At 38.0% G+C, this 13,652-nt stretch overlaps 3 protein-coding genes across 5 annotated transcripts in view; 2 read left to right on the top strand and 1 right to left on the bottom strand.

The window, feature by feature from the left end:
* Positions 1 to 4,041, top strand: part of LOC122411793 (GATA zinc finger domain-containing protein 14-like) — a 33,439-nt gene extending 29,398 nt beyond the window's left edge. For all 3 annotated transcript variants that reach the window (XM_043420835.1, XM_043420842.1, XM_043420829.1), the window contains exons 3-5: positions 83 to 1,224; positions 1,347 to 1,785; positions 2,051 to 4,041. In XM_043420835.1, coding sequence (XP_043276770.1) covers positions 83 to 1,224; positions 1,347 to 1,785; positions 2,051 to 2,342 — 1,873 coding nt within the window. In that variant the 3' untranslated portion in view covers positions 2,343 to 4,041. The remainder of the gene's footprint in view (positions 1 to 82; positions 1,225 to 1,346; positions 1,786 to 2,050) is intronic.
* Positions 4,042 to 4,593: 552 nt separating this feature from the next.
* cindr (CIN85 and CD2AP related) lies at positions 4,594 to 12,456 on the top strand. The gene is made up of 8 exons (XM_043420873.1): positions 4,594 to 6,350; positions 6,794 to 7,051; positions 7,539 to 7,964; positions 8,087 to 8,297; positions 8,388 to 8,734; positions 8,822 to 8,923; positions 9,149 to 9,442; positions 9,613 to 12,456. The coding sequence occupies exons 2-8, from the start codon at positions 6,884 to 6,886 to the stop codon at positions 9,718 to 9,720; spliced, it is 1,656 nt and encodes a 551-aa protein (XP_043276808.1). The 5' UTR covers positions 4,594 to 6,350; positions 6,794 to 6,883; the 3' UTR covers positions 9,721 to 12,456.
* Positions 12,305 to 13,643, bottom strand: LOC122411877 (uncharacterized). The gene is made up of 3 exons (XM_043420961.1): positions 13,252 to 13,643; positions 12,927 to 13,151; positions 12,305 to 12,861 (listed from the first exon to the last, which is right to left on the bottom strand). Exons 1-3 carry the CDS (start codon positions 13,634 to 13,636, stop codon positions 12,665 to 12,667), a joined length of 807 nt encoding a protein of 268 aa, XP_043276896.1. The 5' UTR covers positions 13,637 to 13,643; the 3' UTR covers positions 12,305 to 12,664.
* Between the last annotated feature and the right edge of the window lie 9 nt (positions 13,644 to 13,652).

Here is a 13,652-nt window from a genome sequence, read left to right as displayed (position 1 = left end):
GATTCTATAAAAAAAAATCTAATAAAAACACCGTTTTAAGAAGCAGAATATAAATAAAAATGTTTATTCGTTGAAAAATTAGATTCCTGTGTCCAAACGACACAGCCTTCGATCAGGAGAGTCAAACCTGTGCGGATTGGTACGACGTCGATTGTGAAGCAGCGACCCTGTACTACGCGAGTGACAATTTCGACCTCTACCGATTAGGTTCGGGTCTGGAGTCGCTTCACTACGACAGTATTCGTAGTGACGCCGAGCCCCAAGACCACCTTCAACGCAGCGAGACGAGCGACCCGGTGCGTTCGTCCTCGAACAGCCTGAATCGAGCGTCACAAAGCGCTTACAACGCGAACGACAACGGCAACAGCCGTGACATTTTGCGCGGTAGCAGCAGCATCAATTTTTACAACAGTCGGAACGGTGGAAAGGACGAGGATTACGAGAACGAGCCAGTTCAAGAGCCGAAGAAGAAGAGCGGCGTGAGAAAAATCGCTCGTAAGCAACAGCCGACGAGCAGCAACGGAAATTTCGGAAACAATTACGCTTCTTCGAGCACAGTAGCTCCGATAGTTGCGAGTAGTCCGACGTCGAGCAACTACAACGGTAACTACTACAACAATTTCAGTAGACAACGAACCAACTCTTTCCCGTCTTCGACGATCCCGAGTTCCGCCGCTCCTGCTGACAATTTCAGCGCTAGGAATCAAAACAACCAGAAATACAACGCGCCAACATCGACCTACAGGCCATCCACCGCTCAACAAACTTACAGCACCTATCACTCGCCAAGCACAACCTCAAGGCCCACGACGTATAACAATTTCAATAACAACAACAACAACAACAACAACAACAACAACGCTTATAACGGGAACAAGAACCAACAGCAAACGAGCAACAGTTACGGCCAAAGTATCGTAACGAGCCCGAAGCCAACGACTTACAGCCAAAATTATCCCAGCACTACCGTAACCACGCAAAAAACGACGAGCTACAATCAGAATTACAACGATCAACCAAATTATAACACCCAATATTCTCAATTCGGACAAAACACCCGTACCCAATCTACCACCGTTCAACCGAGCACGAATTATCAATCGAGTGACTACACCAACTACCAGAGAAATTATAACAACATACAACGTTCAACGAGCTCGGCCAATAACTTCCCTACAACGATTTCACCAACAACGTTTCAGGACGCTTACAACACTAATCAAGGTCAGTTTAAACATATTTTATGGAAAAAAAAAAAAAAAAAAAAAAAAAACATCGTGAAAGAAAGTTTCGTTCGTACTCGCGAATATCACGCTGAAACATCTGCTACTAATTTTTTGTTCCAGGAAACGGTTACGTTCCAACGACATACAGACCACAAATAAACAACAAAGCTTCAACCAACGATAACAGTGCACAATACAACAGTCAAGCCGCCAGGTCCACTCAATACTTCGACGCTACACGATCCACGAAAAAATATTCCAACGATCAATTCGCCGGAGCGCCGCGAGGTGGCGACCGGTACAATCCTCAAGCAACGGCCAATGACAACGGACAGTACAATTCGCAACCCTCGAAATCAACACAGTATTATGACTCGACAAGGGCGCCTAAGAAAGCGACTCAGTACAATGCTAATTATGACATCACCAACAATGGAAAATATTATGAAACGAGTACCGCTAATTACGATATTGTCAGATCACAAGCTGGTATTGGATTTAGCCCGTCAAGCATAAATCATCTTGCTGAAACACCTAGAACGACCACACCCGTACCAAAGTACGTCGACTCGTCGTTTTACACAACTCGTTTCTATTCGAACGTCGTTTTTTTTCAAAATCCATAAAATTGCTAATTTAAACAAACTCCTACTGAAAATCACATCTCGTTGGCGACCAGCAATATATAATTTAATAAGCATCAGAGTTTTTTAACCAGTTTTATCTGTAGCCACAACTTCTGTTTGTTCTGATGTTGCTCAGGAGAATACGAAGAGTGAAAATAATTGTTTCCTTTATAACGTTTTTGTTAATATTTATTTTAGGAGAACCGGTGGTCCGACGACTTACAGTCCTCAGAGTTTCAATAACAACAATCAGAAACAAGCCCAAACAACAGCGAGAATAAGTACGACGTACGTGAGTGGTCCAGCGCGACCATTCTCGACGACGGTAAGAACGAACGAGCCGACGACAGCGAAACCAAAATCCGGAATAAAAAAGAACGATTACGACTACGCCTACTACGACAACGTCGGTGGTTTCGAATACGAAGGTCTTGAGCTCGAACACGTTGTTGCTGGCAACAAAGAGTCTTCAAAAATAGCGAGAACTTAGATAATATACTTCAATACATATACTGGATATTTCTCTAGATTAAGCTCTACGAGGAACGAGAGCTTTTGGGAAAGAAAGTGTAAACGAAAGAAAAGTGTTTATCGCTATTGACCTGATGGTAAAGTGCACGTTGTTGCTCCTCTGTCTTTTTTTTTTCGAACGGCCAGTAAATAAGCCACTCTAATTGGTCTTTGATCACGGTGAAACGATGTTCTGTTTCGAAGACGAATTTTTGTGGATAGACAAGAATGTTACTCGATAAGAGTTTCAGTCCAAATCGTGCATAGGATTTTTTTTCAATTATTCACAAGCCTGCGGACGATATTCACACCCATAGAATGTGTGACAAGTTTTCGTTTTGGCCCGAAGGGATTCATCAACTTTTTTTATTGTACTATCAGCACACTTTTTGTTTTTATTTGTTTTTTTTTTTTTTTTTTTTCATCGTATCAGTTTACATTCATAAATTTCGCTAATTTGTCAGTATTGTAGAGTAGAGTAGACACAAGAAAAAACTTGTTTCGATATTGCGTAATCTTGATCGCGGTAGAACGAAGACTTTGAAGACATGTGCGCCCCTGCTAATAGAAAAATTTCTTATTCTATGTCGCCGAAGCAGCGTGAAGCGGAAGAACCACTTACCATGTATGTTCAAATCTTATCTCGAAAATTGTATTCTAAATATTTGTACTGAGTGTATATACAAAATATTATATGTTATGAATATTTTAATTAAGAAAAAATACGTGCGTAATTTTTTTGTTTTTTTTCATTTTTATATTATCGAAGCATAAATACACTGGGACTGAAGGGATGTATTGAAATAGATATGATCAAATTTTCTTGCACGCGCAAATAATATAAAAATGATTTCACATCCCGGATGAGGGTAACATCAAGAGACTCGGTAGAGTCTCGGGACAAATACATTGACAGCCCTGTCGTCTGCTGGCCTGAGGCTCTCACCGAGACTACGAGACTACACCTTTTCTGAATTAAATGATTCGCGGTGGTGGGGGTAAAATCGGAATGCCATTTCGTTTGTTTACAAAGCTCCTGAGTCGTAAAAGGCTTTGAAAATTGAACTCGAGACTAATTAAGAAATTATCTTTTGAATTAGCCCAAAATCAGCATGATACGTGGTATAATGGCTGAGTAAAAACTTTGCACGGATTTAAGATTATGCAAAACTTACTAACACATTTATGGACTTGATGTGTCTGTACACGCGTACTGAACGCTACAGAGACATAGACGACTTCTGGCCCTCATGATCACCGATTCCCGGTGGGAGAATTCTTGTAGTTTGTAATGTTAAAATAAGGAAATAGTGTAGATGAGAATTTAAGTGTGTAAATGTTGTTGATATGTTCTGGGTATAAAAAAAAATGATTGAGCATTGTTTTTAATGTTGGAAAGCAACATTTTGGGGTTTTTTTTATCATGTTTTGGTTTCAAGGCGTATTATTCCGAATCACAAATAAATACTTGGCCTCCCATTGATGTCATAAATTTTGCTACTGCAATAAAATATAATGCTTATGACTTTTTTTTTAATCATAAAGTTGTTGGATCACTGGAATAACTCTAAGTGGTATTTTGCTCCGGTGGAAATAGTTCATTTTCCGGTTTGAATTTCTAATTCATTCCGTCGAAATCAATATTCCGAATTACCAATAAATTCTTAGTCTTGAATTGACATAATGAATTTAATGCTGCATGTAACTTATGTAATTATAGATGGAAACATTTCCAATTTATTCAGTTGTTCGTCTGCCAGAATAGAATTAGGAGGGGATGGGGCATCGGTTTTTAAAATATTTTCAAGCGAGTGGTGTATTTGGTTTTTTTCACAGTTTACAATAACTTTTAGTACGCTTCGAAATTTTTCTTTCATTTTTAATTGAGGTATAAAACTATGTACGTAGCGAAAATTATAGTGCTGCGAGGGGGGGGGGGGGGTACCAACCCCAAAATTGTAGGTACCAATTCGACTTCGTCTCCGAGAAATTGAAATTACCGGTCAAAGTTAGGAGGATGTACTATTTATCCTCTTTCGGGCGATGAAGGGCTGACGCGAATGTCTATTGAGAAAGCCGTCTCGCGTCAGCTACCCGAACTAGTGGTGAACACGCGCGCGATAGATCGCAAGTGCGCCCGGGAGGTGCTGCCGCTCGGCATGCTCGAGCCGAAGTTGTTAGTATGGCGCGAGAGGTATCTCCCTCTCTCTCTCTCTCTCTCGCTCTCTCTCGCTTTATAAGTTTTCACCTTTGTTTCGTGTTAAAATGATTATAACTTAATCGCGTTTAATTGTTCAATTTTTTTTTACTAGAAACTAGAAAATTTCAGAGAAACTTCAATTCAAAAACTTCAAATCAGTTTTTCCAGCCTAGAAAACAAGGAGCACGTTAAAACATTTCATAAATATAATTCCATAGTTGAGTTTGATGATTATTTGCCAAAAGGCAAAATTTTATCATTTCGTTATATTTATATCATATATAGATCTTATAGTTCATGCCTATATGCTGTTGTACTGTATTTAACCGCTCAACGGTACCTGTAGAGAGCGCTGACATGAATACAAGAAATGTTTTTACTCTATTAGCAATTCAGATTCGTCATTACCGTGGTCTTTTCCGTGTGTTAAAAATTCATGCCGGGTAACTTGGGTGAGCACGTGAGAAATAAATGAGGTTTTCTTGAGATAAAGACTCTAGAATACCTGGAGTATTGTGGGGAGAATATGAATCATCTCACGATGTCGAAAAATATGGAGGAAGAACCTGGTATTAATAATCGATGACTGTCCCTGCGGATTACTATTTATCATTTTCGTGAAAAGTGCCTAGGTGAAAGAACGTATATCGATAAATTGTGAACTTGAGCAAAGTTGCATACCATTTGAACTCTTCTAAAAATCAAAATAAAAAAGTTAACGTTTTTGTTTTGCTGTACTACGTTTTTCCTCGTGAACAATACGCTCAATCTTCGTTCCACACATGTCGAAACACTTATTGGGTATATATACATATGATATATCACAGTGTATGTACAAACATATATATCGCTAATTATCGTTCCAATAGCGAAAATATGAAGTCCATTCAAAACTATTTTATGAAGGTGCATTCACATTTGCCAACACGTATATGAAAATAAAATGAGTTGAATGACGTTTTTCAAGACATTAGTCATTCAAACGCCGGTTTTGATTACGCAAATTTCAATTTAAAAAAAGTATAACTCAAACTCAGCTTTCCAAATTTCTCAAATATAAAATAATATCTGCTTCTGCATATAGTTTGTTTTGAGAAATCAAATTTCAAATATGCAATATTAACAGAAATCCACTAAAACTATCATTTCCATATCAATAATGATAGATGCGATCGTAACGTTTTGTGAATAAAATAAATGATGAGTGATAAAAACCTTCGATGCATATAGAGTATCTATAAAACTGACGTATATTTGTAAACAATTTCGTATAGTTAAAGTTTCTTATCAGCTATTTCACTTTAGAGGGTTACGTTCTCACTATCACTCCATAAATTTGTTGCCAAAATGTAAATACACCTCAAAGTGATATAGCTCTGGTAACCCAAATTGCTATATATGGAATACGTAATGTGCCCTCTACGTTTCATCACTTGAAGATTAGAAGAGGTTCGCTTAAATTAATTTTATACCGCATTTATCTATTTCGTATATAGTGAATTCACCGATCACTCTTACTAGACTTTTGTTATTTTTTTTATTTATTCGATGAACCCGGCTGATTAACTTCGCCTATATTCAACAGTGACACCTATATAATTTGCTAGTCGCTTGTATATTGTTGAACGTGAATATTGGTATACATACCTACGTGTACACATACACACGACGGTTTCAAGATGGCGACGGTGACACATTTGTCGTACTGTCAAATCGGCTTGGGATACGCCTTGATGAAAACTTTTTTACATTATCTTCTATAAACCCATTGGTCTAATTATGAATTTCGTGAGTACAATAAACGCTAAACAAATTTTATATTTATCAGTTTCATGGTGTTGTTAAACATTCACTTATAATGTTATGCTCGATCCATGACCAAACTTCGTAACGCATTTTGTGACCACCTTTCGCTCATTTTTTCTGGCAGAGGCTATCTTGTACGAAAATCGTATCTCGTTATCCGCGATATCAAATTCCTTTTTTCAAGTAGCACTTATCGTCACTGATAATTCATTCATTTGTACTCTTTTTATTCCAAAAAAATGTGAACATTTAGCTTGATTATGCTCCACTGTTTCCATTCATTTTCACTTGTCAGTATAATAATATTTAGCCTGAACCCTCGTCTGCTAGGGATTAAATAAGAAACTTGCACGTTTCAACTTTGGTATCTATGGATTTTTTATTTTGTTGCAAATCAAGAAATAAATGTATTTTTTGTCTTGGAGGTATGAGAAGGTGAAAGGGACAAAGATAGAACTAAAACAGTGCCCTGGAGAAAAATCAGAGCTCCCCCGTGTTGGCGGAGAACGGTGAAAATGGAAGCCATTGTGGCAGTAGTGGAATACAACTATGTAGCTCAGGAACCAGATGAGCTAACGCTGAGAAAAGGCGACATCATTAAAGAAATTAATATGATGCACGGAGGTTGGTGGGAAGGTACTCTGAGGGATAGGCGCGGCATGTTCCCGGACAATTTTGTTAAGGTAGAATTGAAATTCCAAATAGGAAATTGCTAGAAAAATACAAAAATCTACCACATATTGCTAAACGGTGCAAATAGAAATGTTGTTTCGTTTAAACATTAAGATACGCTTCACAGAATCAAGCAATATCTGTTGCATCAATACCTTTTAAGAATTTAGAATTAGCTGAATATTGGTGGACTGAGCCACACTTGACCGATGTAGAACAGATTGTAAATTTTTCTAAGAGTCAATTTTTGTGTGTTCCATTTTTCAAGACCCTTGCGCGAGCCAGCTTGCAGATGAAGCAAATTCTTTATTAAATTTCTGAGCTACTTGAATGAAAACATGAAGTTGCCCAACTCTGTTTTTTTGATAACTCAAAGAATGGTTGCTCCTATTGATTCGCCCAAACGTTCATCATTCATTGTGTAGACATTTCCATTTTCATTTGCACAGTTATTCATTCCATTGTGGTCAGATTCCTTATACTGCTGCATCCTTATAGGTAATAGAGCCATCTTCGATAGGAGGGACCGCAAGTGGTGCAGCAGCTGTTACAACGACAGTTCCAACTCCTACGGCCGAACCAGAGAACAGCCCTACTATAAAGCGAGAGGAGGTACAACTAAGAAACGGAAGTGGCAGGAGATGGTGCAAAGTACTATTTAGTTACGATCCCTGCAACGAGGACGAGTTGGCCCTTGTGCCTTACGAATCCATAGAATTTCTTGGCGAGGTTGAGGAAGGCTGGTGGAAAGGAAGATTACGAGGAGCTATCGGTGTATTCCCATCAAATTTCGTTTCCCCGCCTGCGTCCGAAGAAAAAGAATTGTGCAAAGTACTGTTCCCTTATGAGGCAGCCAACGAAGACGAATTGACTCTCGTTGAGGGTGATATTATCACGCTAGTATCACGGGATGCTCCTGACCGAGTGAGTCTCAATTGAGCATTTCATTTTGATCTATTCAAAATTGAACTCTACGTTTATTCAGATCTATCTCAGTACCTATCAAAACGAGTGAATGAAGAAATATAATAAATTCGTATTTACAGGGATGGTGGAAGGGAGAACTGCGGGGCCAGTTTGGTCTATTTCCTGACAATTTCGTTGAAATATTGGGTTCAAAAAATGACCAACGTCCTTCAGATTCCGAATGGCAAGAAACTAATCAAGGGACCTCAAAAAGTAGCAGTAAACATTCGTCTTATACACGTCAACGTGGCAAAAAAGCTCACGCTCGAAAAAGCGTGCTCGGTCATGCAGGTGAATTTTTTATCTTCAATACACCTGTATTGACTGTTACGATTATTTACTTACAATGAATATACATTGATTTATTTCCGTTTTATGCAGATTCCTCCTCGAAAAAACCCTCATTATCATCCTCCACCTCTTCCACCGTGACGACTTCAACGTCACAAATCACCAGCATAAATAGTAGCACTGATAAGAAATCGGTAATCAACAATCACTCATTGATGACGAGTTTAAAACGTCTCGTGGCGGATGGGAATGTCGATGCTAATGACAGTGCAGACACGGGACTCGGTGAAGAATTGGACGGTGTAGAACGAGGCGAAGGTGCACCCTTGTCTCATTTAACAGCATCACGCGCAAAAGCCCCACGTCGACGTTTACCATCGACTCAACTGTTACGACATCAGACCTCAACGGTCAAAGAATCAAACAATGCAGTTTCGGTATTTATACGAATCATAATTAAAAATCTTATCAACGGTATTAAAATTTTCGAAGCTTTACATTTTCGGAACGAATGATTATTTTAGGAGAATAATATTGCGAATGGAAATGCTGATCCGGTAATAGAGCCAATGCGAGAGGATGAAAGCGATGCTCCTGTAGGAATTGCTCGACGAAAGGCACCTTGGGTAATTAAAGAATTAACGTTAATTAAATCACAAAATCATTTCAGAATTTTGAAATACACAAGTAAAATTTATTCCGACTACATGATTCAAACGTTTTCCTAAATTATTGAATAATCACGAGATTATGATCCATTTCTTACATATAACAGTAATATAACGAGTACTATTTTTTTAGTTGTTTCTTGATTCGAAAAATTTCACGTTTGCTTCGATTTTTATTAACAGATAGAAGAATTAATACACAATCAAATGGAAAAACGAAAGAGCAACCCTCCGGACAGAGTAGACAAGCCCGAAATCAAGAAAGAACGAAGCTTCCCCCGATCGGTAATGTCAACCAGTGCGAGCGAAGTTAGTACCACAAAGTCGCATTTGGATTCCGACGACGTTTGGGTTAAAGACAAAGATAAAAGTCCACGTAGTGACACAGCTTCCCACACATGTCCGGTATCACCGACGATCACTCCTTCGACACCGGCTTACGTCCCGTATCGTCTTTACAGTCAACTTCTCGATAGGGTGAGTAATTCAAAAGATTCTTTCCCTCCATCGAAGTAAGAGATGAGTTACGACGAATCGCGATCCTTTGCACGTATCATACAGCCGTTATTTGCCGAAGTAATGAAAGTTGCTCATCTTCGTGCAAAATTTATGTACCATACTCACATTGAATTATCGTCAAAACAAAGGTGGCTACACTGGAGGAAAAGCAGATAATGCTACAACGAACAGTCTCGAAACTGTCAGAGCAGCTCGTACCCCTCTTGGCCAACGCCTCGACGAACAGCAAAGTGTAATGTACACGATCTTTCAAACGCCAAGCTGAACGATGAAAAAAATGGAGGGAGAAAGGAAAAAATTCGTTGTGCATTCCCTCCTATGTTGTATCGCTACATGGTCTTGTTTTATTTTTTGTTTTGTTTTTTTTTTTTCTAAAGAACACTCCGTGTTCATCCGTGATGAAGAAAATAAGTTTTTATGACTATTATTATAGACACCATATTGTTATGACTACTACTATGGTACAATTGTTGTTATATATTTATTAATTTTTTTCGATGGCAGCGATTGCTTTTATACTTCGCTGATGGCAGCATTTACTTTGCCGTAGACTGTGACGTGATTTTTATCATTTTCTCCAAATTTTCTTCTTCCACTTCGTACGTGTACGAAAGCGCTGCTCCGTCATCAATACGATTTTCCTTTTTTTTGATCATTAGAAGACAATTCCTTCTTTTCTTTATCGATTACGAGAGGATCTCGATTCTCTGACTGCCTAATTTAATTTGCCAGCCGTCTCGACGCTGTTGCACGTCATATTTACAGGACTCGCAACAAAAATTGCAACGTTTGTTCAATCGTATTTTGAATTTGAGCTCATTATATTTAATACCTTACTAGGGTAATGGCCAATGTTTGTAAAAATGAAATTTCGTAGTAGGAGAAAGACTTGTAATATATAATTTTCATATTGCTCGTAAAAACAAATTAATTCAGGCAAATTACGCATTTTTTTGCATTGAAAATTTGTTAATCAAGTGTTGCAAAGCTCCGAGTTGTGTAAATACAATGTCGTTGCCGGTCGTCGAATGTATTTATAACGAACGCATTTAGCAGCAAATTAAGATTAATAAGTACTTAAAAAACAAAATAATGGCTCGATTCGTGAGAAGAGGAAAAATATACTTAATTTTGTCTTTGCGTCGTTGAAGAGACAACCTCGCAATGGTCGAGTTTTTTGCGTCCCCTTCAAATTCTACGGATAGTTTTGTAAGTTTTGAAAAGTTAAAATGAGAGGGAACATGAGCGAGAAGAGGAAAGGTGAAATCCGACCGTGCCAATATTTTTCGTTTGGTTCGACATGTTTTCGAGTGTACTTCTTAGCGGCGTCTTTATTCTCCGATTTTTCCGGTGAAGGGATATTCAAGTTCATTGTGAAAAACTCCGAAACACGCATCGGTACGTTATACGCGAGCATTTACAATTCGATAATACAAAAATCACAAGGTGAACGTGTGTGTGTGTATGTGCGATTGAAAAATATGATTCGAAAGACAACATTCCACCCAGCCATAACCATTTTTTGAACCGAGCATATTCCTGCTTTTTAACGTTGTTAAAATGGTGCTAATGTGTGGTTTAGATTATGCAAATGTTATAACTTAGAGAGTTAAGAAAAAAAACGTAAACAGGATACACAAACAGAGAAAAAGAGAGTTAGTGAAATAATCGCGTTGATGTGCAAGTCGGGTCTCAATCCCAGTGTCGTAGAAACAATGTCAAATGAACCAAAAGTAAACCAAAAAAAATCAATATCCAGAGGAGAAAAAGCTCGACAAACAAATTTTTGTCCAATATAAATCAAACTTTCGTAATGATTTTTAAACTTTAATTTTTGTAGAAATTGTGGTACATTTTATCCATTCAAGTGGATTATCGTCGTTAACTACATCAGTTTAGATTAATATACAAAAATGAGTTTTCCAGTTATCTAAGAATTCAGACAAATGCCTTGCCCCGGCCTTCGCGCTATCCGATTTACGGAATTATTTCCCCGACGACAATTTCGCGTTACTCCAAGACAAGACCAATTTTTCCGTACACTATGTCACTTTTGTATAATAAATATCCAATCATTTTGTACTTTTATATTTGGCCATTGTGTCATTCGAGAAGCAGCTTTATCAAATTCGAAAAAAAAACTTAGATGAATAATGAATTTAAGAAAACTGCGTGTAACATGCGCTGCGACGTCCCTCGTTTGTTTCCCCCTTATTTTGATATTGCACTACCGATATTCCAGTCACTTCTTCGAATATCTGAAAAACATTTCGAAATTTTTTGTCGATCATACACGCACCCGCACACAAGCACAGACACACGTTTGTTTCGTCCACTCTGAACTCGATAAAACATCGAAAAAATAATATCCACGAGATTTATACTTTTACCATCGTAATTAGAGCGAGAGTTGGAACGCACCTAAATAGCAATTCCATGAATCACAGAGGTTCTAAAAAAATACGTAGGGCGTCGATTAATCTTTGTGAAATAAACGCCCGCGGATGTCATATGTGTGCATCTGCGCGTGTGTGCGGGCGGGTGTTTGAAGATAAAGGAAAACAATAATAAATAAAGAGTGAGATAATGCGTCGAACGGCACAAGGAAATATATAAAATATAAATTGAGAGTCCTCGATAAATCGTAATAAAATTAAATTTCTAATGCCTAGATATTAATTGGAAGCAGAACTTCTATAACGCAAGCGTGTTTCTATAAATTGAAAGGTGAATGGCTAAATTTATAAGAAGAAAAGAGAATAACAAACTACGAGTATACAAGACGATAAATCCTGTAATAATTATGTACATATATACACATGCGTGGGAACGATCGATGCTTTATATTTTCTCTTGTTCCATCAACGTTAATTCTGACATTTTTTTGTTAACATCGAGACAAAAACACGTGCCAGATAATTCGTACTATTGTGTAAATAATTAATCGGAGTAAATCTTTTAGTACCCTCCTACCACAATGTTTTATCTTCCTGTCGTCATCGGAGTGTGGAAAAACGAATTTTCTCGATGAATCGAGAAAGTTTCTATTAAATTCGCTCCAATTCAATATCTCGTATACTTTCTGTGCACCGACATATACCAGAAATAAGTTAGGAAAAAGTGTGATAGTTGACAACCTGTCTGATTCTTTCCCCATGCTTTGTTATTATTATCAAGAATCTACCGATTTCTTTGGGATCGACGATGATAATGTGGTACAATTTCACAAATGTACGGTAATATTTGAGAACAAGAGGAGACTCGCCACGTTGACGAAGTACGAGGATTTTCAGGAGGTACGAGGACTACGCATCCACGAGAATTTGCTGGCTCACTCTTGGCCCATCCACGATAATCGAAGCACAGAAGTGGTTCGTCTGTTTTACAATTTTATACATTTTTCACTCTTTATCATAATCGATTTTTACAAATATTTAATTACCAAACTCATTTTTCCAGCGTCTTTCATCGTCACGATTGCTCAAACCAACGAAGGTCCGATTTGTCGACAGCATTTTTCCCAAACCTTCGGTTCTCTCCTCGCTCGCAATGTGAGCCAAAGTCGCACGCATTTTTCTACAAGATTCACGAGCGTCTGTGTAGTTCAAATGCTCCTCGGATATGTAAAATAGTCCGACATTCGGCAGGCACTTTAAACGTCCATTTTCTGTAACGACAATAATTATCTCTTCCGTTTCAAGTACACCAGTTTTTGTTTTTACCATGTACGAAGGAGTAATTCAATCGCGTTACGCAAATTAGAGAACCTGATGAAATTCGTGATCGATAAATACTGTAGTAATCGAATTTCGTATCGTTGACCAAATTCGTGAAACCATTCGTCGTCGGACAAGCGAGTACTTGACAGTTTGGATTCCTCCAATTTTCCGTTCGTCGATAATCAGCATTATTTAAATCTGCATAGTTGAAAGCTAATGCCTTTTTCGAAACAGCGAATTTTTCACAATTTTCAACATTCGTTACATTCTTTCGTGTTATTATGGCCTCGGTCGATCGTTTCTCGTGTCTAGACAGTTTATACATCGGTGATGCTCGACTACTAATTTTGCAACAAGGATCTGTCGAATGAGCGAAAAACAAACACTGAGAAAAAACAATCACGATTTTTATAACAATCCGATAAGCTTCCATACTCAATGATTTTTCA

This window comes from Venturia canescens, chromosome 1, assembly GCF_019457755.1.
Source record: "Venturia canescens isolate UGA chromosome 1, ASM1945775v1, whole genome shotgun sequence".
Classification (NCBI taxonomy): Eukaryota; Metazoa; Arthropoda; class Insecta; order Hymenoptera; family Ichneumonidae; genus Venturia; species Venturia canescens.
Note: the sequence above shows the minus strand (reverse complement) of the source record. Positions and strands in the feature narration are given on the sequence as shown.